A 24,269-nucleotide genomic window follows, 5' to 3' on the forward strand; every position below is an offset into this window, starting at 1 on the left:
CCAGGGTCCTGGCTCGAGCCCCGCATCAGGCTCCCTGCTTGGCGGGAAGCCTGCTTCTCCCTCTCCCACTCCCCCTGCTTGTGTTCCCTCTCTCGCTGTGTCTCTCTCTGTCAAATAAATAAATCTTTAAAGAAAAAAAAAAAAGAAAACACTTAAGTACTTTACAACTGGGTATTCTGACACTTCACAACATTCCTAAGTGTTCTGCAAACACCAAGCCACAAGAATCTCATCTGGAAAACAAATAAGGACCATATTTACACATGAGCATAAACATAGTCCCCCTTTTACCCACAGAGAAATAAAGGGTGAGAAGGTAAAGACCTCATGTGAGGTCACCTCCAGTGCTCAGTAAAGTGGGAAACAGCCAGGTCAGAAAGTTCCCACCCCACGCTTTCTATCCCAGACCTCAGTGATCCTCATGGAGTCAGTATGTCCAAATAGAGTGACATAATTAAGAAAAGTCTTTGGAAGATTTTAACCAACTCACCTATGTAATCTGGGTATGTTCCATAGGCAAACAGATTCAGCAACTGCAAATATGCAGCATTAGCTCCTTCTGCAAGCTGAGGAGGGAAAAAAAAAAATCAAACAGTTCATGAACCAAGCTGTCTACCAATCACTGCAGTGTTCAAGCAAAGGGTAATGATCATGTGCCACAGTTGACTCTTCTACTAGATGGTCCCTGAGGTCCCTTCCAACTCTGATTCTTTGGGAAAAAATAAGTAAGATTTATTTAATTTTAAATTTAATTTTTCTCTCTCAGGAATACACACTTTACACTCCATATAGCATGCCTAAGCAACTGCTTTTGTCACACACACGCAAAGCAGTAAGTATTGGGAGCAGTTCAGGTTTTCTTAGAATTTCCTTGCCATTGGGACGGACGCCTGGGTGGCTCAGTCAGTTAAGCGTCTGCCTTCAGCTCAGGTCATGATCCCAAGGTCCCAGGATCAAGTCCCACGTTGGGCTTCTTGCTCAGCGGGGAGCCTGCTTCTCCCTCTGCCTGCCGCTCCCCGATTGTGCACTCTCTCTCTCTCTCACAAATAAATAAATAAAATCTTAAAAAAAAAAAAAAAAAAGAACTTCCTTGCTATTAAGACAAAGACTAGAGGGGTACCTAGGAGGCTCAGTCGGTTAAGCATCTGACTCTTGATTTCGGCTCAGGTCATGATCTCAGGGACCTGGGATCAAGTCCCACATTGGACTTCATGCTCAGCGGGGAGTCTGCTTGAGGATTCTCTCTCCCTCTGCCCCTCCCCCCTAAAATAAATAAGTCTTTAAAAAAACACACACACGGGGCACCTGGGTGGCTCAGTCGGCTAAGCATCTGCCTTTGGCTCAGGTCATGACCCCAGGGTCCTGGGACTGAGCCCCACATCAGACTCCCTGCTCAGCAGGAGCCTGCTTCTCCCTCTCCTGCTCCCCCTGCTTGTGTTCCCTCTCTCCCTGTGTCTCTCACTGTCAAATAAATAAATAAAATCTTAAAAAAAAAAAAAAAAAAACACACACGGGACAAAAAACGAGGACTGGAGCAGCCTTGTCTACACACCGGGTTGGCAGGTACAACACAAGCCACTATCAGTCCAAACTGAATAAAGTGTAGGGTAGGTTCTAAGTTTCAGCACTACATGAACAGTATGAGTGCTGGGAGAGATTAGCACAGCATAAAGTGTGACACAACAGCCCATGTGGGACTGGGAACTACAATATCAGGCAGTCCCAAATAAAAATGTTCATTAAAATTATTTATTCCTTAAAAAGAAAAAATTACTTATTCCTCACTAATGTGGACGGCAAAGAGCCATCTGTAGAAGTAAAACAGAAAGAGATACTGTTCTGCCTGGAACTTCTCTGCTCTGTTGTCAGTTAACTGGGTGTTTCTTTTACTCACAAATATGTACCCATTACTCTTCCAATTTATCAAACTCCATAAAATAGTATTACCCAAGCAGTATTCTGTGGATGCCAATAGTAATACTACTTAATTTAAACCATCTTCTATTATTTTTTATTTTTTTTATTAACATATAATATATTCTTTGTTTCAGGAGTACAGGTCTGTGATTCATCAGTCTTACACAACTCACAGCACTCACCATAGGACATACCCTCCCCAATGTCTATCACCCAGCCACCCCATCCCTCCCATCCCCCTCCACTCCAGCAACCCTCAGTTTGTTTCCTGAGATTAGGAGTCTCTTATGGTTTGTTTCCCTCTCTGTAAACCATCTTTTAAAAAGAAGTTTCCAAGGTGCACCTGGGTGGGTCAGGTGGTTAAGTGTCTGACTCTTGATTTCAGCTCAGGTCATGATCTCACGGTCATGAGACTGAGCCCCACGTCAGGCTCCACACTGGACATGGAGCCTGCTTAAGATTCTTTCCCTCTCGGGGGCTGGGAGGATGGGTTAGCCTGGTGATGGGTATTAAAGAGGGCACGTTCTGCATGGAGCACTGGGTGTTATGCACAAATAATGAATCATGGAACACTACATCAAAAACTAATGATGTAATGTATGGTGATTAACATAACAATAAAAAATTTTTTAAAAAAAGATTCTTTCCCTCTCCCTCCACTCAACCCCCCCCCCGCTCTCTCTTTAAAATAAATAAATGAATCTTTAAAACAAAAATGTTTCCAGGAACTACATCTATCATTTCAGACCACTGAAAAGCAACTAGGGTTCCCAGCTCACACATGGAAAAAAACAAACCTGGGGAGATAGAGGTGATTTACTCAGCACCCCCACGAGAACTCTGGCTTCCTATTAACCCAGTCTACCTTCTCAGGTTATCAAGAACCTCTTGAGGTCCTAAAACAGACAAGGAAGAGACCATCAAATCTAGCCCCCACTTTTCAGACAGATGATTATAAAATTAAGCCTAAAAGACTATTTTCTTTAGAGCAGATACTCTAAAACTTCTCCCACTGGCCTAAATCAATGTCTTTCTCATTTTAATTTTCATCCATCTCCTCTCAGCCTATCTTCCATAGTTATGAAACAACCACTTGGCATATTTATTCAGGCTTTTCAGCAACCTGAAGGAACATATTACCCCTTTGTCATCTCTTCTATTGAAAAAATGATGAGCTATCATGCCATAAAAAGACATGGAGGAAATTTAAATGCATATCACTAAGTAAGAGAAGCCAATCTGAAATGGCTACATACTGTACAATTCCAACTATATGACATTCTGGAAAAGTCGAAACTAGGAAGAGGGTAGAAAGATCAATGGTTGCCAGGGATTAAGAGGGGAAGGAGGGATGAATAGGTGGAACACAGGATTTTTAGGGCAGTGAAGCTACTCTGTATGATACTGTGATGGAGGACAATGTCATTGTACATTTATCCACACCACAGAATGTACCACACCAAGAGTGACCCCTAATGTAAATTATGTCTTTGGGTGATAATGACGTGTCAGTGTAGGTTCCACACTGGAGGGGGATATTGGTAATGAGGGAGGCTATCCATGTATGAGGGCAGGGATATTTTGGAAATCTCTGTACTTTCCTCTCAATTTTGCTATGAATCTAAAACTGCTCTAAAAAGATAAAACCTATTAGAAAAATAAACCCTAGTTTTTGGGGTTTTTTTAGATTTTATTTATTTATTTGAGAGACAGAAAGAGACAGAGAGAGCACAAGAGGGGGGAGGGTCAGAGGGAGAAGCAGACTCCCCACTGAGCAGGGAGCCTGATGCGGAACTCAATCCCAGGACTCCAGGATCATGACCTGAGCCACCCAGGTGCCCAAAATAAACCTAGTTTTAAAAATTTTTCCTCTCCCCGCTCAGCGGGAAGCCTGCTTCTCCCTCTCCCATTCCCCCTGCTTGTGTTCCCTCTCTTGCTATATCTCTCTGCCAAATAAATAAATAAAATCTTTAAAAAAAAATTTAAAAATTAAAAACAAAGGTAAAAATATTTCCTCACAGGATTTCTTTTACATCTCTGGTAAATTTTTACTAAAAGCCTACTGTGTGTCAGACTACATATTAAGTGCTAAGGAAACAATGGGGAGCACAATAGACCTTACCCTTACAGAGCTTAGTCTAGCAAGCAAAGCTGGCATTAAGTAAAAATTCATGGGGTGCCTGGGTGGCTCAGTCGGTTAAGCATCCGACTCTTGATTTTGGCTGAGGTCATGATCTCAGGGTTGTGAGATCAAGCCCTGCATCGGGCTCCACACTGGGTGCGGAGCCTGCTTAAGATTCTCTCCCCAAACCCCTCTTAAAAAAAAAAAAAAGGAAATTCACAATTCAAATGTAAAAGTGGCTCTTTCTGTCTCTGTTTATCACAGGAAGACAAGATGATGCCAGGTCCATACATCAGCAATAGAGGATCATGGGGAACTGCTTCAGTTTCCTAATCAAGAGGAATAAGGAGATGTGCAGCAGCAGGCCCATAACGCGAAGGCCCACACCTCTGTCACAAGGGGCTGATTCACCACCAGGCTATGGACATGGAGCCAGCAACTGATGGCAAAGGTGTCCTAATGGTCATGAAGTAAAGAACCAGGCAGCGAAAGCCAGCCACTTCCTACATGTGGACCACCGTCGACACGAATGTCCAGGCAGCATGGTGCACACGATCCACAAGCACAAGCACCACACTGATCTGTGCATGGCGGCCACCCCCAGAGCTAGCGCCATCCTGGACAGCCAGAGAGAAGCTGTGACAGTAAAGAAGAAGCTGACCCAACCTCCAAGAGCTTCTGAGCACAACCCCCAAAGCAATAAAGATGTTGCCAGACTTTTCAATCAATCAAACAATCAAGGGCGCCTGGGTGGCTCAGTCATTAAGCATCTGCCTTCGGCTCAGGTCATGATCTCAGGGTCCTGGGATCGAGCCCCGCATCGGGCTCCCTGCTCAGCGGGAAGCCTGCTTCTCCCTCTCCCACTCCCCCTGCTTGTTTCCTCTCTCGCTGTGTCTCTCTGTCAAATAAATAAATAAAATCTTTAAAAAAAAAAAAAAACAATCAATATAAAAGTATCAGTCAATATATGTAAAAGTATCCAAAGTGAGACGTAGAGGTTGAAAAGTTTAGGTTGCTCTACATCTTTTTGTTCTACCTGGTCATTCTTCACAAATCTTCTCATTTTTAAGGCACAACAACCACAACTAGATACCCAAAGTTTCAATAACATCAATCAAAAATAGAAGCAAACAAAGCAAAAAGGACTACTTCCTAGCTTTTCACGTCCAATTTTTTTACACATCCACTTAGTGTAACATTGCCTTTTTCAATAGGCCCAGCTCATGTTCAATAGCAGCATTTTCTGCTTGGTATGTACCTGACCAATCTTTCTTGTCTATATTTGCACTGGAGGTTTTTTGGTCCTTGCAAATGCCTGAAAGTACCTCTGTTAAACATCAACTATGCTTATACTCTACTTTTCTTATTTATCAGATTCAAGTGGATTTTTCCCCTATCTTTCAAATTATTAGTAACCCAATCTAATTTTACCCCAAGTTGAGATGAAAATATTGACCAGACGGAGCCCAAAACATCATCCTTGCTCTCCTTCCCTCTTCCCCCCGCCCAATTCCCATCCTCCTTCAACAGCACCCCCCTCACAGGTCCACAGTGCTTCAGCACTGAAATTCCTTGGGAACCTGGAGAATCACGGGAAGGTTTAGAACAAAGAAGACAGAGACATTGTTTGGAAACTGCTTACCTCCTGCACATTGGCCAGCTCCAGCAGTTCTCCAAAGACATATACTCCAGGAGCCTCCAACACCTGGCTTATGAGAGCAGTGAGGGCTGAGCCACTGGTACCTTTGGCTAGTAAAATAAACTGTTCCAGGAGGTTACTTGAGGGTTTCTGTTCACCTGCCATTCTCTGGACTTGAGATCTGTCCAAAAGAAAAGTGTTTCAACCATTCTTCCTTCTCCTTTGCAAAGTCTATGCTTATTTATTGCCAGATCAGACATCAGAATACTTTAATTTGATAGTATCCAAAAAAAGAAAAACAGTCCAGATGCTATGACCACTTTGTGAGATGGGCAGGGTTCCACCTAAAGTTAAAGGGATTGTGTCCTTGCTCAGAAGTTTGAAACACTTAGGAAAAGCCACTTCATCCACATGTGGCCGTCTTCCAACAGCAGCACCTTCTAAACCCTTAAACCTGACTAGATCCAAGGAAACACACAGGAGTTTTTCAATAGCTGCTTTATATCTACCTCATTTATAGACTGTAATTAAGAAACAGAGAATTTTGCCCAAACACAGAGGCAGCAGATGTAAGCAAAAGCAATCAGTTACAGTTTACAGTGTGTCATTAGAATCCCACCTACACATACAGATAAGGAAAACCACAAAAAGCAGACAAGAAAGATGTCTCATTTAATCAAAGAAGTTATTTGAGCCTAAGTAAAGGCGGAAATCATAATGAAAGATAATCAACATATTCAAACTAAGAAAATACATGCTGTGTAAGTCCTTGAGGAAAATCTCTCTATTTGACCTCCTAATGCTATGTGATTTTACCGAACACGATTTCAGAATTTGTACGAAATCTCAAGAAAATAATAAAAGGATTTGACAAAACAATGAGGATACTGTATTGCCATCCTGAAGACATTAGGGGCCCAGGGTCCGTCAACTGTTAATCCAATTACACGCTGACTAAAAGGGAACACACACTGCATACCTACTCTGCAGGAGTCCTGTGTAAGAAAAGACGACTCCACCAAGAACGACACATTTGGGGGCAGTGTTACAAAAAGAAGAAGAGGTAGAGTAAAGTGAAGAAAAGAATAATTCAAACGACAGTTTGGTGCAAGAGAAACCAAGTTTTCCTGTGGAGGCAGGCATACAGAGCAGCACTCCTTTCACAGTATGAGAGAAACAAGCATGTCGCCTGACTTAGGGTTACATAAGAATGTCTTGTCCGAAACAGAAAAAGTGAAGTGCTAGGGAAGAAAAGCTGCTGAGGAAGGAAGGGGAAAGGGGAGAGATGGGGTAAGGTGGGAGGCGGCGGGAGAGAGGTGATGGAACGAAAACCTCCCCTCCAAGCGCACACGTATGGAGACTGAATGGAAGGACCTGGGGTGGAGAGGGAGAAATGGACAGAAACTTCGGTGCCTCAAAAAAATCTCGGCCTAAGGCGCCAAGCCTGTAGGCGCAAAGAGGTAAGGAGGCATTGAGAGTCGCTTTTTTCTGAAGTGGGAGGGCCGGAGGAAGCGGCTAGGGACACAGGGGAGAAGACTTCGCGTCGTGCGGGGGCGCTATTATGATGCACAGCAGAGGGGCAAAGAGGCAGCCTTTGGGGATGGGGAAGCGATGACGGCCTCGGTTGAGGAACTGAGGGTTGCAGGCTGGGGTGGACTTCAAGGCGGGCGGCGTGCTCCAGGCAGGGCCGCGGGTGGGGCGCGAGGAGCCGCGGGGCGCGCTCCCCGGGGCGGGGCCGGCGCGGTGCGGCCGCGGGCTTTCCTGGGGGCTGGCGCTAAACCAGACGGCTGGGACAAGCCTGGCGCGCCGGGCCCCGCCCTCTCGCCGACCCCTACCTGCCCTCGCCGTCTCTCCGTCCTCTCGGTCGCTGGCTCGGCCTCCCGGCGCCTGTCCGCAGGTTGTCAAGCGTCCATGATCGGCTCGGCGTCCGACGCTTTTCTGCCTCCGCCGACCCGTTGCCCTTGCGGCTCCCCCGGAAGCCTCCCGCCGCTGCACTCGAGTTCCGCCCACACTAGGTTCCCCCCGCGGCGTTGGCAGCCTCAGACCTCCAGTGCGGCCTGGGCTTGGGAGAGACCGTTCGAGGTGGGTCGTAGCCCAGGAGCGGGGTGGAGAGGAGCCTGAAGAGAGGAATGCAGTCTAGGCAGTGATGGGGCCCAAACCATCGCCATCACCGTCACCATCACCATCCCGGGCTCGAAATCCACCGCTTTGGCCAAGCTTTACCCTTCAGGAGCTCCCTACGGCAGCTGCGGCTACCCCGGGATACAAGGACATATTAAGTGTAATAACTACTCCCGTTTATTGAGCGTTTTCCCATGTGCCAGGTGTGTACAGTGTCTAGTTGAGTTACCATAACGCTAAGCTTAAAAATCCAAAAGCTAGTTAAGTGGCAAGGTCGGCTTTGGACCCCAGGCTATGGGAAGCCAAAGACCATATTCGTGACCTCTGTTCAGAAAACGTTTTAAAATAGGGGCACCTGGTGGCTCAGTTGGTTAAGCGTCTGCCTTCGGCTCCGGTCATGATCCCAGGATCCTGGGATCGAGCCCCACGTCCAGCTCCCTGCTCAGCGGGGCGTCTTCTTCTCTCTCCCGCTCCCCCTGCTTGTGCTCTCTCTCTCTCAAATAAATAAAATCTTAAAAAAAAAAAAGTTTTAAAATAAGCAAGAGATGGGTTGAGCCAACAATGGCTCTGTGAGCAAAATGACAAAAGTAGCGTTGCATTTGGTACTTAGCAACTCTCCTGGAAGATGGCTAAGGAATGCTACACAGCTTAACACTTAAGCTGGTTCCTTTAAAGTACACACCACAGACTTTCGGGTCTTGAAGACATGGAAAAGAGCCCTACTTGCTTTTGGTGAATCATGGTGCAGAAGTCAGACAAATGCAAAGGAGCCTAGCACCAACCCACTGATTTATTCAAAAAATGTTCTGTTCTAATTTCTGTGTTCTAGAAGGTTATATAAAGAGAAGACAAGGTTCTTGCCCTCAAAAAGTTTCAATGTGGGGGTGCCTGGCTGGTTCAGTTGGTAGAGCATGAGACTTTCAATCTCCAGTCGTGAGCTCAAGCCCCACATTGGGTATGGAGCTTACTTAAAAAAAGAGGAAAAAAACGCTTTAATGTTTTAAGTGCTATGAGAGAGATATGACAATACTTTGGAAGCACAGAAGAGAGTATGTATGTTGGTTAAGAGAAAACAGGCATCTTCTGAGCAAAAAGGGGGGAAAAAGGCAGCAGATCACAGTCACAGAGGCTTGCTCTGTGTACCATATACTAATGCAAAAAAGAAACCCAGACTGTCTGGAACCCAAGGTTCAGGGATGAGAAGTGAGGGCTACAGACCTGGAGTCAGGACATCAGGGGTCTTATAAACCACATGCAGGGCAGTATACCAGGTAAAAACCTTAATACAGCGAAGTTCCTACCTGGAAGAGCCCACAGCCTCTGAGAGAGACAGACCTCTGGCTATGACAGACAGTTGCCACAGGCACCCTAGTGCTACAGATAAGGCTCTCCTGCCTGTGCTCTGGGGAGAGGTGATTTAAGGCACGGTTCTGGAGATGAGGCTTGAGTTGAGCGTGGAAGAATGAGCAAGCAAATCACAAAAAGTGTAAGCATGTAAAGGAGTTTTTATTTTATCTTAAGGGCATTGGGGAGTTACTTAGGGCTTTTAACCTGTGGAGAAGTGTGACTAATTGACACTTTAGAATGATCACACTAGCTGCTATAGGAATGGATTGGATATGGAGAGAGCTGGAGTCAGGGAAACTCTTGAGGTGATTGATACAGTATAGATAAGGGATTGTGAGATCCTGAACAAAGGCACTAGCAGTTGGCATGAAAAAGAAAGGACATTGTTGGAGGCATTTAGACTACAGAATCTGCCTGACTTGGTGACCAGTTGAAGGCAGGGATAGGGAAGGAGAGTATCACCTAGGATTCTGGTTACGCAGGCCAGAGCTGTCTTGGAGGTGGTGGTAAGTGAATGGGGCTGCAGAGGAGAAAAAGCAAATTTGGCAGTGGAGGGAAGACAACTAAGTTCTGTTTGAGTTCATAAATATTCTGGCAGTGCCTCTACTTTGTCCAGAATAATGTCCAAACTCCAAGGCCACAGTGAGAACCCTTCTCAGGATGCTTCCCTCCAATCTTTCCAGCTTTGTTTCGCCCCACCCTCTTACAGCCCAAACTCCAGGCCTTCCCATGCCCAACACAACTTACACTTTCCCTCTCTGACACCAGGGCCTATGCTCAAGCTTGCTTTCTCTTCTTTTTTGCAATGCTCTTACCTCCTATTTGCCTGTTAAAATCCTACCAACCCTGTAGGCAAAGATTTCTTAATGCAAAAAAGCACTAATCATAAAAGAAAACACTGAACTATTGTACTACATTAAAATTAAGAATTTCTTGGGGGCACCTGGGTGGCTCAGTTGATTAAGCGGTCCTGGAATCGAGCCAAGCATTGAGCCCCGCATCGGGCTCTGCATCGGGCTCTGCATAGGGCTCTCTGCTCTGCAGGGATCCTGCTTCTCCCTCTTCCTCTGTCCTTCCTCCAGCTTGTGCTCCCTCGCTCACTCACTCTCTGTTTCACAAATAAATAAATAGATAAATAATCTTTAAAAAAAAATAAAAATAAGAATTTCTGTTTATCAAAGACACCAGGGCGAGACTAAAAAGGCAAGCCACAGACTTGGAAAAGATATTTGTGAAGACTGTACCAAAGAACTCCATATCCAAACTTTATAAAGAACTACAAATCAATAAGAATAAGAAGACAAAAAGGGGCGCCTGGGTGGCTCAGTCGGTTAAGCGGCTGCCTTCCGCTCAGGTCATGATCCCAGGGTTCTGGGATCGAGCCCCACGTCGGGCTCCCTGCTCAGCGGGGAGTCTGCTTCTCCCTCTCCCTCTGCCTGCCTCTCTGCCTACTTGTACTATCTCTCTGTCAAATAAAAAAAAAAGAATAAGAAGACAAAAAGCCTAACTTAAAAAGTGGGCAAAAGACTTGAACAAGCACTTAGAAAAGAGGACGCTGAAATAGTCAAAAAGCATATGAAAAGGTGCTCAACACCAGAGACAATGTAAGAAAAAACGATTAATAAGACACCACATTTAGACGAACCATGAGAGACGATGGACTCTGAAAAACAAACAGGGTTCTAGAGGGGAGGGGGGTGGGAGGATGGGTTAGCCTGGTGGTGGGTATTGAGGAGGGCACATTCTGCATGGAGCACTGGGTGTTATGCACAAACAATGAATCATGGAACACTTCATCTAAAATTAATGATGTAATGTATGGGGATTAACATAAGAATTTAAAAAAAAAAAAGAAAAAAAAAAAATAAGACACCACATTTAGCCAAAGTAATTTAGCCACTGGGTGGCTCAGTCGTTAAGCGTCTGCCTTCAGCTCGGTCACGATCCCAGGGTCCTGGGATCAAGCCCCACATCGGGCTCCCCCCTGCTTCTCCCGCTCCCACTCCCCCTGCTTGTGTTCCTGCTCTCGTTGTCTCTCTGTCAAATAAATAAATAAAATCTTTAAAAAAAAAAAAAGATACCACATTTAGCCAAAATACTTAAGTTATAAAGACTTGTAAGACCCTGTTTGGACAAGGATAAAAGTCAACTAGAATTTTCTTACATTGCTGGTGAAGGCAAAAGTGATACAAACACTTTGGAAAACTGGCAAAATCTACTACTGTTGCTGATCATATGCATACTGTATAAGCCAGCTACTCCTCTCCTAGAAATGAGTGCAGAGTCTGCAAAAAGAAACCTATAAGAATGCGCATTGCAGCTTTGTTAACAAAAGCCCAAAACTGATAACTGACAACCTATATACCCATCAACAGAATAGACAAATATTGCTAGATACATACAATGGAATACTAGTCAGCAATTAAAAAAAAAAAGTTACTGCTACATACATCATGGATGAATCTCACAAAAATAATTGATTAAAGAAAAAAGCCAGACTCCTACTATACATACTGTATGATTACATTTAAATGAAATTCACGACAAAACTGATTTATGGTAATAGAAGCCAGAAGAGTGGTTGTCGGGGTGGGAGGATGCAGTGCCAATTGGGAAGCGGCACAGGGATGCTGGAAATGTTCTATATCTTGATTTGGGGGGTGGTGACAGAGGTGTATACATATATAAAAACAGTGCCCTTCCTGCATATATCATACCTCATTAACAAAAAAATTTCAAGATAAATTTTTTTAACAGAAGAAAAAAAAAAAACCCACCCATCCTTCAAATTCAAATGCCACCTCCTCCATCAGTTTTGCCAGCTGGAATTAATCTTTCCATCAGAACCTCTGTGGCATTCAGATGACCTTTCCCTTATGACATTTATTGCAGCTCATCTTGAATCTCAGCAGTCTCCTTTCTTTCCTAACTAGATGGTTATCTTCCTGGTGGCTGTGACAATGCCTTTCACCCTTTACCGGAAACCTGAAAAGGCTCTTTGTTGAATTACAATGGAAGGAAATATTGGGTGGGTGCCTAGATGGGTGAAAGGGGGACGGGGAGAGGAAGGAAGGCCTAGGGAAAGAGATAGGAGATGTCCAAGGAAACCTTAGCTTACACAATTTTACCTAGTTCCTAAAATCACAATAAATGTCATCTTAAGCAACAAACACAGAACAAATCAAACCACCAAGTCCTAAGTCCTTCCTAGACTGAAGATAAACAAACATCACACTCCTTCCCTAACAGGAAATCCACCAAATGAATGCTTGCCTAACCTCTGGGTGTTTCAACCTAGATGGGGAAACTTCACCAAGGAGAATAATAATCACATAGCCATGTTGCTAAAAATATCGCCACCTTAGTGTGGTGTAAACAACGCAGACTGCGGGTCAGGAGACTTAGAGCCGAATTCTAACTCTGTCCCAAGTTGCTGTAACCGGTGGACAATCTTTTCACCTCTCTGGGCCTCAGTTTCCTCGTATGTAAAACAAGAGGAGTTGGGTTGGCAAATTCTCTTAATATCCCTTCCGGTATGGATATCCTGAGAATACAATCGATATCTTTCCCAGTCCAACGCAGGAGCACACCAGAAACCCCTGCAAAACAAGTAAAAGGCGCCCCAGACCAACAAACAAGCACGATTTGAAGGAGTCATTTTGTCATATTATCTTCCATGGTTTAATCAGTGTTTTGTTTGTTGTTTGCAGCCTTACCATGATTTGCAGGAGATTTCTGAGTTCCATGTAAACAGATGTTACCTCTCTCTGGGCTGTCATCCTCCTCTGAGAGTTAAGGGAGTCTTCCCGCACAGTTTCAAGTCTCCGAATTCAGAAACCCCAAAGCTGAAGGAGGGTTTATGAATTTGCGCACACTGCGCGGCACACTGGAGTCTAAGTTACAGAAGAACAGGGTGCAGGGAATGCTGGGATTTGTAGTCCCTGGGCCTCTTTGTTGCGTGCTGGGATCTGTGGTTCCCCCGGGCACTCCCTCTGGAATGCTGGGAAACGTAGTCCCTCTCACATCGCACAGTGCAACCCGCCGTCACCTCAGAGCCCTAGTGTGCCCTGCGGAGGGAGCGGGCCCCTCGAGCCTCTGCAGATCTGAAGCCAACCCTCCGCCGGGGCAAACTCTAGGCAACAAGACCTAAAGAAAAATTTGTCCTACGGGACTTCCCGGGGAGGGCCCTTCCCACTGACGCTCGTCGTCCCCCCGGCGAAGCCGCTAAGTGCTTCTATTGGCTGCTCAGGATGCTAATCGGCGAGGCGGGCTTTCCATTGGCTTTGGGGCGGGCGCTCCGAGACAAGGGGGAAGGAGAAGGGATCAGGAGCGGGAGCTGAGGGGAGGGAGAGGCCGGTCCGGGTCTGGCCGCGGCAGCTGCTCGCCCGAGGTCTCCAGGCCGGGCTGCGGCTCCGTCCTCCGTTCCTGGGCACCGTCTGCGAAGCTCCGCCGGGCCAGCGTGGGAGAGCCGCAGGCGGCGACCGCCGCATCATGTCAGCCAAGGACGAGCGGGCCAGGGAGATCCTGAGGGGCTTCAAACTGTATCCGCCCGGGAGCGGGGCGGGGCCGGGAGGACTTGGGAGGCGGCCGCTCGCCGAGGAAACGAGCCGGGGGGCGGGGGCCGGGCCAGGTGGGCAGCGGACGGGAGCTCGGCGGGAGGGGCCGGAGGGAACGGCGTCCGGGGCCCCGGCGGGACCGGGCACTGGCGGCGGGGCAAGGGGCGTCCTGAGGGAGGACGGGGACGTTGTCGGGAGCCCCCGGAGCTGGAGGCGGAGGAGCCCCGAACGAAACTGGGCTGGGAGAAGCGCCGGGCGTCGGAAACGGGTATCGGGGAGGCAGGCTTGGGTCCGAGCCTCGGCCCGCACCCAGAGGCCGGGAAGGGGCTGCGGCCCGCAGGGAAGGACCGAGGGGGCGCGGTGAGCTGGCCTCGAAGCGCAGCAGCCTGTTTGGCGGGAAGCCCCCGGGGGAGCAAGAAAAAGTGACTCGGAGCGAGTGACCTTGTGTGGGACAAATGCAAATGCTTGTGCTAAACTCTCCCGGGTTCCCCCATCCCACCCCACCCCCGCCGTGTTTCCACAACTTCTCTGCCTCACTTGTGGCTCCTTCCAGGGCTGGAGCAGAGGAAGGTGGGCGAAGAGAAGCCCGGGATCGACCTCATCTTAACTCTGTCTTGGCCTTTTGAGGCATTGGATGGTGGCTGCTTCTTTCTCAGCTTTTGACTTTTCTGTCCAGCGAGGTGAGGACCCCAAAGTCGTGCGTGAGGTGCCTTGAGGTGTTTTGGTGTTGCACTGGGACTCCTGGCAAAGGTATCTGCTCGCTCGCGTTTGTGTGGTTAACGCGTAGACAAGGTGGAGCTGTCCAGCAATTATTTGATTACGTTGGGGAGACGGTAGGATTTAGCAGGAGAGAGAAATCATTGCCTCGGGCCTGTTGTGCCGCTTGTGCAACCTTCCCTCCTCAAAGTAGTGAGGAAGCCTCGTGTTTTAATGGAGTGTCGATCTGTAACCCTAGGATGCGGGTGAAAAAATGCAATCCTGGACATTCCAATTTCAGATTTTCCTGCTGACCCTTAATCTCTTTTTACATCCTGTGCGTACAATAGGGAACATTCTCAAATTATTCTCTCAGTGAAATTGTAGTCATCACTTTAGGTCTCCTCCCCTAAAGGAGATGTAGTGAAGCACTTTTCTCTGAGCTGCCTATGTGTTTTCACAATGCGCATTTCACCCCTGCAAATTTTAATGGCTTTGTCACCGTCAGAGACCAAGTTGGTAGTAAATTTTAGAACACAAAATGCAAAAAAGTTACGGGACGCTTTGGATGTACAAGTGAAAAGTTTCAAATGGAAGCTGACCTGTTATGCTTTCGGGAAAACGGAAGGCATTATCACCTAGGCATAATGCCATTCCTTATAAACTTTCAGTACTTTTATGTAGTGAAGTTTAGTAACAGCCTCTTTTATAGCTCCGTGTGCCTTTTGGTGTTTCTCTTCATAATGGCACTTGTAAGTAAATAGGGATGGCTGAAGTGTTAGAAAAGCTATGACTTGGATTTATTTTTCCCTTAATAACTTACATTGTTACTAAACATGTATGCTGTAGACAGTAAAACAGGAGACTGGAGAATTGAGAGATTTCCGAAGCAAGGTTTTTGTCTGATTGGATTTAACATACTGCTGAACACAAGAATGAATCTTTTTTTTTTTTTTTAAAGATTTTATTTATTTATTTGAGACAGAGAGAATGAGAGAGAGAGAGCACATGAGAGGGGGGAGGGTCAGAGGGAGAAGCAGACCCCCTGCCGAGCAGGGAGCCCGATGCGGGACTCGATCCAGGGACTCCAGGATCATGACCTGAGCCGAAGGCAGTCGCTTAACCAACTGAGCCACCCAGGCGCCCTGAATCTTTTTTTTTTTTAAGATTTTATTTATTTATTTGACAGAAACAGATAGCAAGAGCAGGAACACAAGCAGGGGGAGCGGGAGAGGGAGAAGCAGGCTTCCCACCAAGCAGGGAGCCGGATGTGGGGCTCGATCCCAGGACCCTGGGATCATGACCTGAGCCGAAGGCAGACGCTTAACGACTGAGCCACCCAGGTGTCCCAAGAATGAATCTTTTTAATGGCTTTCAGACAAAGCCGAAAGGGAAAGTTTAACTTCTTACCTCAGTCTGGGCTCTTGAAGCTGTTAAAAAAGAGGCTAAGGGACAAATGTGGAAAAGAGTAGAAAGAACCTACATCAGCCCCCTAGAAGGGCAGGTGAATTAACCAGTTCAGTGATGACGTTAGTGTGTTAAGAAACAGACTTTTGGAGAAGGTTTGACCTGAGCTGATTAAATCTCAAGGGAAGCAGCCATATAAAAAAGTTAGCATGGGAGCAAGAGGATGCTCATCCTCTGGTAGCCCTTATTGACATCTGAGGATTAAGAGAGAAAGGGAAAGGAGTTCTAAAATTTGCTGCTATCTTCGGGGAAAAAAACAATGTTTTAGTAAAACAAACTACCTATTGTCCACCTTTTTTATTGGGTAAATTGCTCTCTGAATTTTCATTGTATCTGTTTCTGTTAAGAGTTTTTTCTACCAAAAGAAAGCACCATTATATTCTCCTACCAACAGTGTTGACAATGCTCATTTCCACATTGACTGTGTCTGCCTTTTATATTTTTGACAATTTAGACAAGTGACACCTTGTTTTAATTTGTATTTCCCTGGACACTGAGATCCCTGGACAGGTAATGGAGCATAGTGGTTAAGAGCGATTCTGGACTGTAGAGCTATACTATCCGTGTTGGAATCCCAGCCCTGTACTCTTGGTTGTGTGGCCCTGAACAGCTCCTTTAACCTCTGCCTCAATTTCCTCATCTGTAAATGAGGATAAAAATAGTACTTATCTCATAGGGTTGTTGTGAAGATTGAATGAGTTGATAGCTGAAGCATTTAGAAACTAACACCTGATGCCTAGTAAACATTATGTAGTAGCTCTTTTTTTTTTTTTTTTTTTTAAGATTTTACTTATTTGTCAGAGAGAGGGAGAGTGCACAAGCAGGGGGAGGGGCAGGCAAAGGGAGAAGCAGACTCAATCCCAGGACCCTGGGATCATGACCTGAGCCAAGGGCAGACACTTAACTGACTGAGCCACCCAGGCGCCCCTGCATTTTGTGTCTTAAAGATTTATTTATTTGAGGGGCGCCTGGGTGGCTCAGTCGTTATGTGTCTGCCTTCGGCTCAGGTCACGATCCCAGGGTCCTGGGATCGAGCCCCGCATTGGGCTCCTTGCTTTGCGGGAAGCCTGCTTCTCCCTCTCCCACTCCTCCTGCTTGTGTTCCCTCTCTCGCTGTGTCTCTCTCTGTCAAATAAATAAATAAAATCTTTAAAAAAAAAAAAAAAAGATTGATTTATGTGAGTGAGAGAGAGAGTGTGTTTGCGCCATGCACTACACACACTAGCGCAGGCACAATCAAGAAAAATGGCGGAGGGAGAGGGCGAGAATCTCAAGCAGACTCCCGCTGATACGGAGCCCAACTCAGGGCTTGATCTCTCCACCTGGAGATCATGACCTGAACCGAAATCAAAAGTCCGATGCTTAACCAACTGAGCCCCTCAGGCACCCTTGCATTTTTGTGTCATAAGAAGACCTTCCGGACCTGGGGCAAGTCACTCAACTGTCTCTTTCCGTCTGTTTCTTTAATATTCAAACAGATAAAAATCAGAGTATCTACTTAATAGGTTTGCAATACAGATTAAATTAATTGCTATAACTAAACAAACAAAACAAAACCTTTCTTATCCCAAGATTAAATATTCTATGTTTTCATCTCTTTTTAATGTTTAGCTCTTTAATCCACCTGGAATGTTTTTACACAGATGATATGTGGTAGAAATCTAATTTCTTTGCTGTTTTAAAATGGTATTTAATTTTTCTATTACAAACTCCAGCCACCCAGAAATGACCTTTATTGATATTTTAATATAGCCTTCTGATGTAGCTAGTGTAATGTATTTGCTTTTATAAAAATTGAATCATAAGCATTATCTTGTAACTTACTTTTTTCTCTTAATAATAAATTTACCATGTTAATAATTTCCAAAGATTTTTACTTTTAACTGCTTTTCATGACATAAATTTGTCACAGTCCTCTTACACAAGTTTTCTAGTGTAGTCTGTATAATGCACTGTTCTGCCTCTTCAAACTGGTCTTCCTCAGTATAAATACAGTTGACTCTTTTTTTTTTTTTTTAAAGATTTTATTTATTTATTTGTCAGAGAGAGACACAGCGAGAGAGGGAACACAAGCAGGGGGAGTGGCAGAGGGAGAAGCAGGCTTCCCGCCGAGCAGGGAGCCCGATGCGGGGCTCGATCCCAAGGACCCTGGGATCATGACCTGAGCCGAAGGCAGACGCTTAACGACTGAGCCACCCAGGCGCCCCAATACAGTTGACTCTTGAACAACACTGGTTTAAACCATGCGGTCCACTTACACAAGAATTTTTTCAATAACTACAGTATTGTAAATGTATTTTCTCTGTTTTATGATTTCTTAATAATATTTTTTCCTCTAACTTACTTTATTGTAAGAATATGGTATACAATACACATAACAAATAAAATACATGTTAATTGACTTTATGTTATCAGTAAGGCTTCTAGTCAACAATAGGCTATTAGTAGATAAGTTTTGGAGGAGTCAAAAATTAGACACATTTTCAACTATGAGGATAGTGTGCCCCAACCTGTATATAACTTTATTAAATTAATATCAAGGGGCGCCTGGGTGGCTCAGTTGTTAAGCGTCTGCCTTGGGCTCAGGCCATGATCACAGGGTCCTGGGATCGAGCCCCGCATCAGGTTCCCTGCTCGGCAGGAAGCTTGCTTCTCCCTCTCCCACTCCCCCTGTTTGTGTTCCCTCTCTCACTGTGTCTCTCTCTGTCAAATAAATAAAATCTTTTAAGAAAATTTAATATCAAGATATTGACAGACTACCATAAGAAAGATTATGCTTTTATAATTTTATTATTTTTATTCTATATGGAATTTGCTTTGGTCTAAGGTATGAAGTAGTAATTTAATTTTTTCTTTGAAGATTAGCTAATTGCCCCTATTTACTTATAATCCAGAAGTTAATATAATATCTACAATATAAATGATTGCCTACAGGGGCACCTGACTGGCTCAGTTGGTGGAACATGCGGCTCTTGATCTTGGGATTGTGAGTTCGAGACCCATGTTGGGTGTAGAGATTACTTAAAAATAAAATCTTTAAGGGGCACCTAGGTGGCTTAGTCGGTTAGGAATCTGACTCTTGATTTTTTGACTCAGGTCTTGATCTCAGGGTCATGAGATGAAGCCCCGTGTCAGGCTCTGCACTGGGCATGGAGCCTACTTAAGATTCTCCCTCTGCCTTTATCTTCTTCCCCTTTCTCTGCCTTTCTCTCTCTCTTTCTCTCTCTCTCCCCCTCTCTAAAATAAATAAGTAAATAAAGAAATAAGTAAAATCTTTTAAAAATAAAAAAATAAACAACTGCCTACAAATCAATAAAATAAATATTTAGGGTGGCTGGGTGGCTCATTCAGTTAGGTGTCTGCCTTAGGCTCAGGTCATGATCCCAGGGTCCTGTGATCAAGCCCTGTGTCTGACTCCCTGCTCAGTGAAGAGCCTCCTTCTCCCTCTGCCCCAGCCCCCTGCTTGTGTTCTCTCTCACTCTTGCTCGCTCTCACTCTATCTCAAATAAATAAAATCTTTAAAAAAAATAAAATAAATGTTTAACTCAAAATGGGCAAAGGATATGAACAAAGAGTTCACAAAAGAAAACTACAAATAGCCAATGAATAAGAGATGTTCAACTTTAATAAGTCAACAGACTATCTCTTTTTTCCCAATTAATTGACAAAAATTTAAAAGGTTGACAATAGGGGCTCCTGGCTGGCTCAGTCAGTAAAGCATGCAACTCTTTTTTTTTTTTTTTTTTTTAATATTTTACTTACTTGAGAGAGAGGGTGCACAAGCTGAGTGAGGGGCAAAGGGAGAAGGAGGAGCAGACTCCCTGCTGAGCAGGTAGCTGGATACGGGCCTTGATCCCAGTATCCTGGGATCAGGATCTGAGCTGAAGGCAGATGCAGACGCTTAACAGACTGAGCCACCCAGGCGCCTGAGCATGCAACTCTTGATCTTGGGGTTGTGAGTTCCAGCCGCACATGGGGCATGGAGTCTACTATAAATAAATGAATGAATAATCAATCAATCAATAATATTCAGTATTGGCAACTGTTTGGAGGAAAGGGACACTTCACTTGCTGTGTGTGTATAGCTTTTATGGAGAAAGTTTATCTGTAACTGCAGCAGAGCATAGAGCAGTAGTTCAGTGGTTAGGAGTGTGGACTCTAGGGCGACTGGGTGGCTTAGTTGATTAAGCGACTGCCTTAGGCTCAGGTCATGATCCCAGGGTCCTGGGATGGAGCCCCACATCAGGCTCCCTGCTCAGCGGGGAGCCTGCTTCTCCCTCTGCCTCTGCCGCCACTCCCCCTGCTTATGCTCTCTCTCTGTCAAATAAATAAAATCTTTAAAAAAAAAAAAAAGAAAAGGGTGCCTGGGTGGCTCAGTTGGTTAAGCGACTGCCTTTGGCTCAGGTCATGATCCTGGAGTCCCCAGATCGAATCCCGCATCTGGCTCCCTGCTCAGCGGGAAGTCTGCTTCTCCCTCTGACCCTCCCCTCTCTCATGCTCTCTCTCATCTTCTCTCTCTCTCAAATAAATAAAATCTTAAAAAAAAAGAGTGTGGGGGCGCCTGGGTGGCTCAGTTGGTTAAGCGACTGCCTTCAGCTCAGGTCATGGTCCTGGAGTCCCGGGATCGAGTCCCGCATCGGGCTCCCTGCTCGGCGGGGAGTCTGTTTCTCCCTCTGACCCTCCTCCCTCTCATGCTCTCTGTCTCTCATTCTCTCTGTCTCAAATAAATAAATAAATAAATAAATCTTAAAAAAAAAAAAAAGAGTGTGGATTCTAGGTTAAGACACTGCCTCCACCATTGTTACCTTAGAACATTCAAACTCTAAACATCAGTATCCATATAATTTCCTCAGAGTGTTGTTAGAATTATATGAGACTGCATATAAAGCAATTAGTATAGGGCCTGGCACGTAGTAAGTAATAAATGTTAACTATATTATTATTTGTTTTATTAAAAATTATTAACATTATAACAGTAACTGGTGTTAATATTGCTGCAAAGCCAGTTTTTTTCTGAGATAAACCAGTGCCTTCTTGCTGTTACTCTTACTGAGAAACTAATATTTCTGTTTTGGCTCTTTGAAGAAATGATTTAATTAGTAAGCATTGATGTATGCCTAGTGTTTATCTTGTTTTCTGGGAACTAACTACATTTCAATTTATGACAGCTTAGCAGAAAAGGAACTAGTTTGACTCAGAAGGTTTCTGAAAATACCTTTCACTTGTGTTCTTGCATTCCATCTCCATAGTTTGGTCCTGGATCCCACATATCCTCTTTCTCATAGTACCTTGACCTTTGACTTTACTTCCAGTCAAAAATAGTTGGCTTTAAATCTTTTATTCATTTAGATTTCCTTATTAAAAATAGTGCACTGTTGAACTTTCATTGAATACCAGTATTCCCTAATAGATGCCTTGGCCAAGTGTTAAAAATGGGTTTGAGGTTTATGATTTTCTAAAATACAGTTTTGTTTATCAACTCAAGCTCTGGGGAAGCAATCAAAACACAGCACTCATAAAGCCAGTGAACACTGTTGATCACAGATTGTCCAGTCATAAACTTCATGTTGATTGTGACTGGTATTGTTTCCCAGGATGAGAAGTTGTTATTGTTACCCTGAATGGATTAAATGAAGTGATGTCCTATTGATCATGTGATTTAGGATTTTTAAATGGGCATTCCTGCTTCCACATTTTAGAAAAGAATTTGGAATATAAATAGATACAGTCTTCTTCAGATCTTCTAAATTTCTTTCAGGATTCTGTATATGGTTTATAGTGAAACATTATAGTAACTTCTGGAGAAATGGAACAGAACATGGTAAGACTCCCATGAAAAATTCTGGCTATATTGTCACTATATTTGATATAGGGCTAGCAGTGGTGCTGAGGTTTGACAGCTCTGGGTTCCTATTAAGCTTGACCTCACTTTGGCTCATGGCCTCCTTTGTCAGCACTCTGCATCCTCAAGTCCCCATGGTACAGGAGGACCTGACTTCTGAATGTACAGACCTATCCCTATTCCTGAGCTTTAGCATCATAGGAAGGTAGTTCAAAGGCCATCTTGACTAGTAATCTAAAGGTTCCAACCATTGCTTGAATAATTAAAACTCAGATTTTCAAGGTTTTAAGAGTACCGTTCTTTTTTTTTTCTTGACGATGATAATTTTGAAGCTGAGAGGAAAAACAAGTATATTTTCTTACAGTCCAATATCCATAAAGAAGGTAACAGTCCGACATGTGAGGAACTTGTTTGGTCTACAATGAGGGGATTGCAGCTAAGTGCACCTGGTCCAGAGGAGAGGCACTGGAATCATGTCATACATACAATAGTCCAAGAATGGGAAGGTTTGACCTGAAGATGAAGAATTAAGCAAGGGACATGAGTGTTCTCTTCTAAAGTTTAAAAAACTGTTCTAAAGAGAAAGAATTAAATGTGTTCTTTGTGGCTCTCAGAAGGGTAGACGTTATAGGGGACAAAGTTTATTTAGCCCAGTTTCCAACAATTAGAGTTACCTGAAAGGAAAAAAAAAAGCATTTTCCAGAAAGTATTTTAAGCAGCAAATGGTTGTTCCTGTCCATCAAGAGTATTGCGGAGGGAAATTATGTGTGCATCGGATAAGGTGTTAGAGAGATAATCTCCAGAAGGACTCAAACCATTTTCCAACACTGCAATTCTTTGGTTTGGTGACAGTCATTCTTAATTAACAAGGATAGTTTTCAGCAAGTAATTCTATTCAGATATGTGCTACACCTAAAATAGGCAAAACATTTTTTGTAATTTGATATAATTAAAACAAGACATCATTTCCGTTCTGTTTTTCAGACAACTCTTTTCTTGGATACTCAGTATTGATGAAGTATTCTGTTTAGTGCATTGTGGATCCACTGATTCAGAGTCCTGGAGAGCAATTATTGTCTCTGAATTTAGATAAAGTCTAGAGAACTAAATAAATAACTCTAATATAAATAACACTTTAAATATAGCCACAAGGGCACCTGTGTGGCTCAGTTGGTTAAGCCACTGCCTTCGGCTCAGGTCATGATCCTGGAGTCCCCGGATCGAGTCCCGCATCAGGCTCCCTGCTCAGCAGGGAGTCTGCTTCTCCCTCTGACCCTCCCCCTTCTCATGCTCTCTCTCTCTACCTCATTCTCTCTCTCAAATTAATAAACAAAATCTTTTAAATAAATAAATAAATAAATATAGCCACAAGAAGAAAGGGGGTGGCCTAATATCTGACATTCCTATAGTCTTTTTCAGTTTTTCAAAGCACTTTGATATATTATTACATTATCACAACAACTCTATATATTACTATCCTCACTTTATAAATGGGAAATTAAGGATTGAGAGGTTATCCCTGAGATAAAGGCAGAACCTTAAGGTTCTGACTACAGGAATGTCTTCTTGTGGCTATATTTAACGTGTTACAAAATGATAAACCGGTTTTCCTATCCAAAGAAGTTTTATTGTATAAGGGAGAGAGAAAGGGACCATAACAATCAGAACACACTGTGTTAAGTGCCTAAGTAGCATAAAGTGCTGTGGCATCTCAGAGGAAGATTGACTACTGCTGGAGGTGTTGTGGAAGACTTCAGAATTGTCATTGGAATAGGATCTTGAGAGATGAGTAGGTGTTGAGCAGCTTAATTTTTAAGATCCTGGAGAGTAACAGAGGAAGGAAAATGACATGAAACATGCAGGAAGAGAGTGCGTTGGAGGGGATTTGAGATCAAGAATGAGGAATGAAGGTCAAAAACAAGTCCTTGGAATTGCTGGAAATTGAATTCATTCACTGAATATTTGAGACTACTGAGAGCCCCATGATACCTTATAGGTCACTGGTGATCTTTTTGCGAGTAGTTGATACTTGAGGAAACAATTTAAGTATAATCTGCCAGGATTTGAAAATGGATAATAGATGCGGAAATTAAGTCACCTTACTTTTTTTTTTAAGATTTTTATTTATTTATTTGACAGAGAGAGACACAGCGAGAGAGGGAACACAAGCAGGGGGAGTGGGAGAGGGAGAAGCAGGCTCCCTGCAGAGCAGGGAGCCCGATGCGGGACTCGATCCCAGGACCCTGGGATCATGACCTGAGCTGAAGGCAGTCGCTTAACCAACTGAGCCACCCAGGCGCCCTTTTTTTTAAGATTTTTTATTTATTTGTTTGACAGAGACAGATACAGCGAAAGAGGGAACACAAGCAGGGGAAGTGGGAGAGGGAGAAGCAGGCTTCCTGCTGAGCAGAGAGCCTGATGGGGGGCTCAATCCCAGGACCCTGGGATCATGACCTGAGCCGAAGGCAGATGCTTAACTGACTGAGCCACCCAGGTGTCCCAAGCAGGTAGATCTTTATTAAAGAATGGAAATCGGGGTGCCTGGGTGGCTCAGTCATTAAGC

The 24,269-nt window shown here is 44.4% G+C and overlaps 2 protein-coding genes across 8 annotated transcripts in view; one reads left to right on the forward strand and one right to left on the reverse strand.

The window, feature by feature from the left end:
- Window positions 1–13,194, reverse strand: part of COPS7B (COP9 signalosome subunit 7B) — a 25,989-nt gene extending 12,795 nt beyond the window's left edge. The window contains exons 1-4 of one of the 5 annotated variants that reach the window (XM_035006883.1): window positions 12,863–13,194; window positions 7,514–7,795; window positions 5,682–5,859; window positions 491–566 (exon numbers count right to left, since the gene is read on the reverse strand). In XM_035006883.1, the coding sequence (XP_034862774.1) occupies window positions 491–566; window positions 5,682–5,843 (238 nt within the window). In that variant the 5' untranslated portion in view covers window positions 5,844–5,859; window positions 7,514–7,795; window positions 12,863–13,194. Of the gene's footprint in view, window positions 1–490; window positions 567–5,681; window positions 5,860–7,513; window positions 8,202–12,862 lie in introns of those variants that run through there. The other 4 variants (XM_035006879.1, XM_035006881.1, XM_035006880.1 and 1 more) reach the window with 4 other exon arrangements.
- A 251-nt stretch (window positions 13,195–13,445) lies between these two features.
- PDE6D (phosphodiesterase 6D) overlaps window positions 13,446–24,269 on the forward strand; it is a 53,808-nt gene continuing 42,984 nt past the window's right edge. The window contains exons 1-2 of one of the 3 annotated variants that reach the window (XM_035006886.1): window positions 13,448–13,639; window positions 14,256–14,452. Coding sequence is in view for 1 of the 3 variants with exons in the window: in XM_035006885.1 (XP_034862776.1) it covers window positions 13,638–13,687 (50 nt within the window). In the remaining 2 variants the exon portion in view is untranslated. Of the gene's footprint in view, window positions 13,688–13,879; window positions 13,971–14,255; window positions 14,453–24,269 lie in introns of those variants that run through there. The other 2 variants (XM_035006887.1, XM_035006885.1) reach the window with 2 other exon arrangements.

The sequence above is a fragment of the Mirounga leonina genome, unplaced genomic scaffold (assembly GCF_011800145.1).
Source record: "Mirounga leonina isolate KUSES-001 unplaced genomic scaffold, KU_Mleo_1.0 Mir_151, whole genome shotgun sequence".
In the NCBI taxonomy this organism is placed as follows: domain Eukaryota; kingdom Metazoa; phylum Chordata; class Mammalia; order Carnivora; family Phocidae; genus Mirounga; species Mirounga leonina.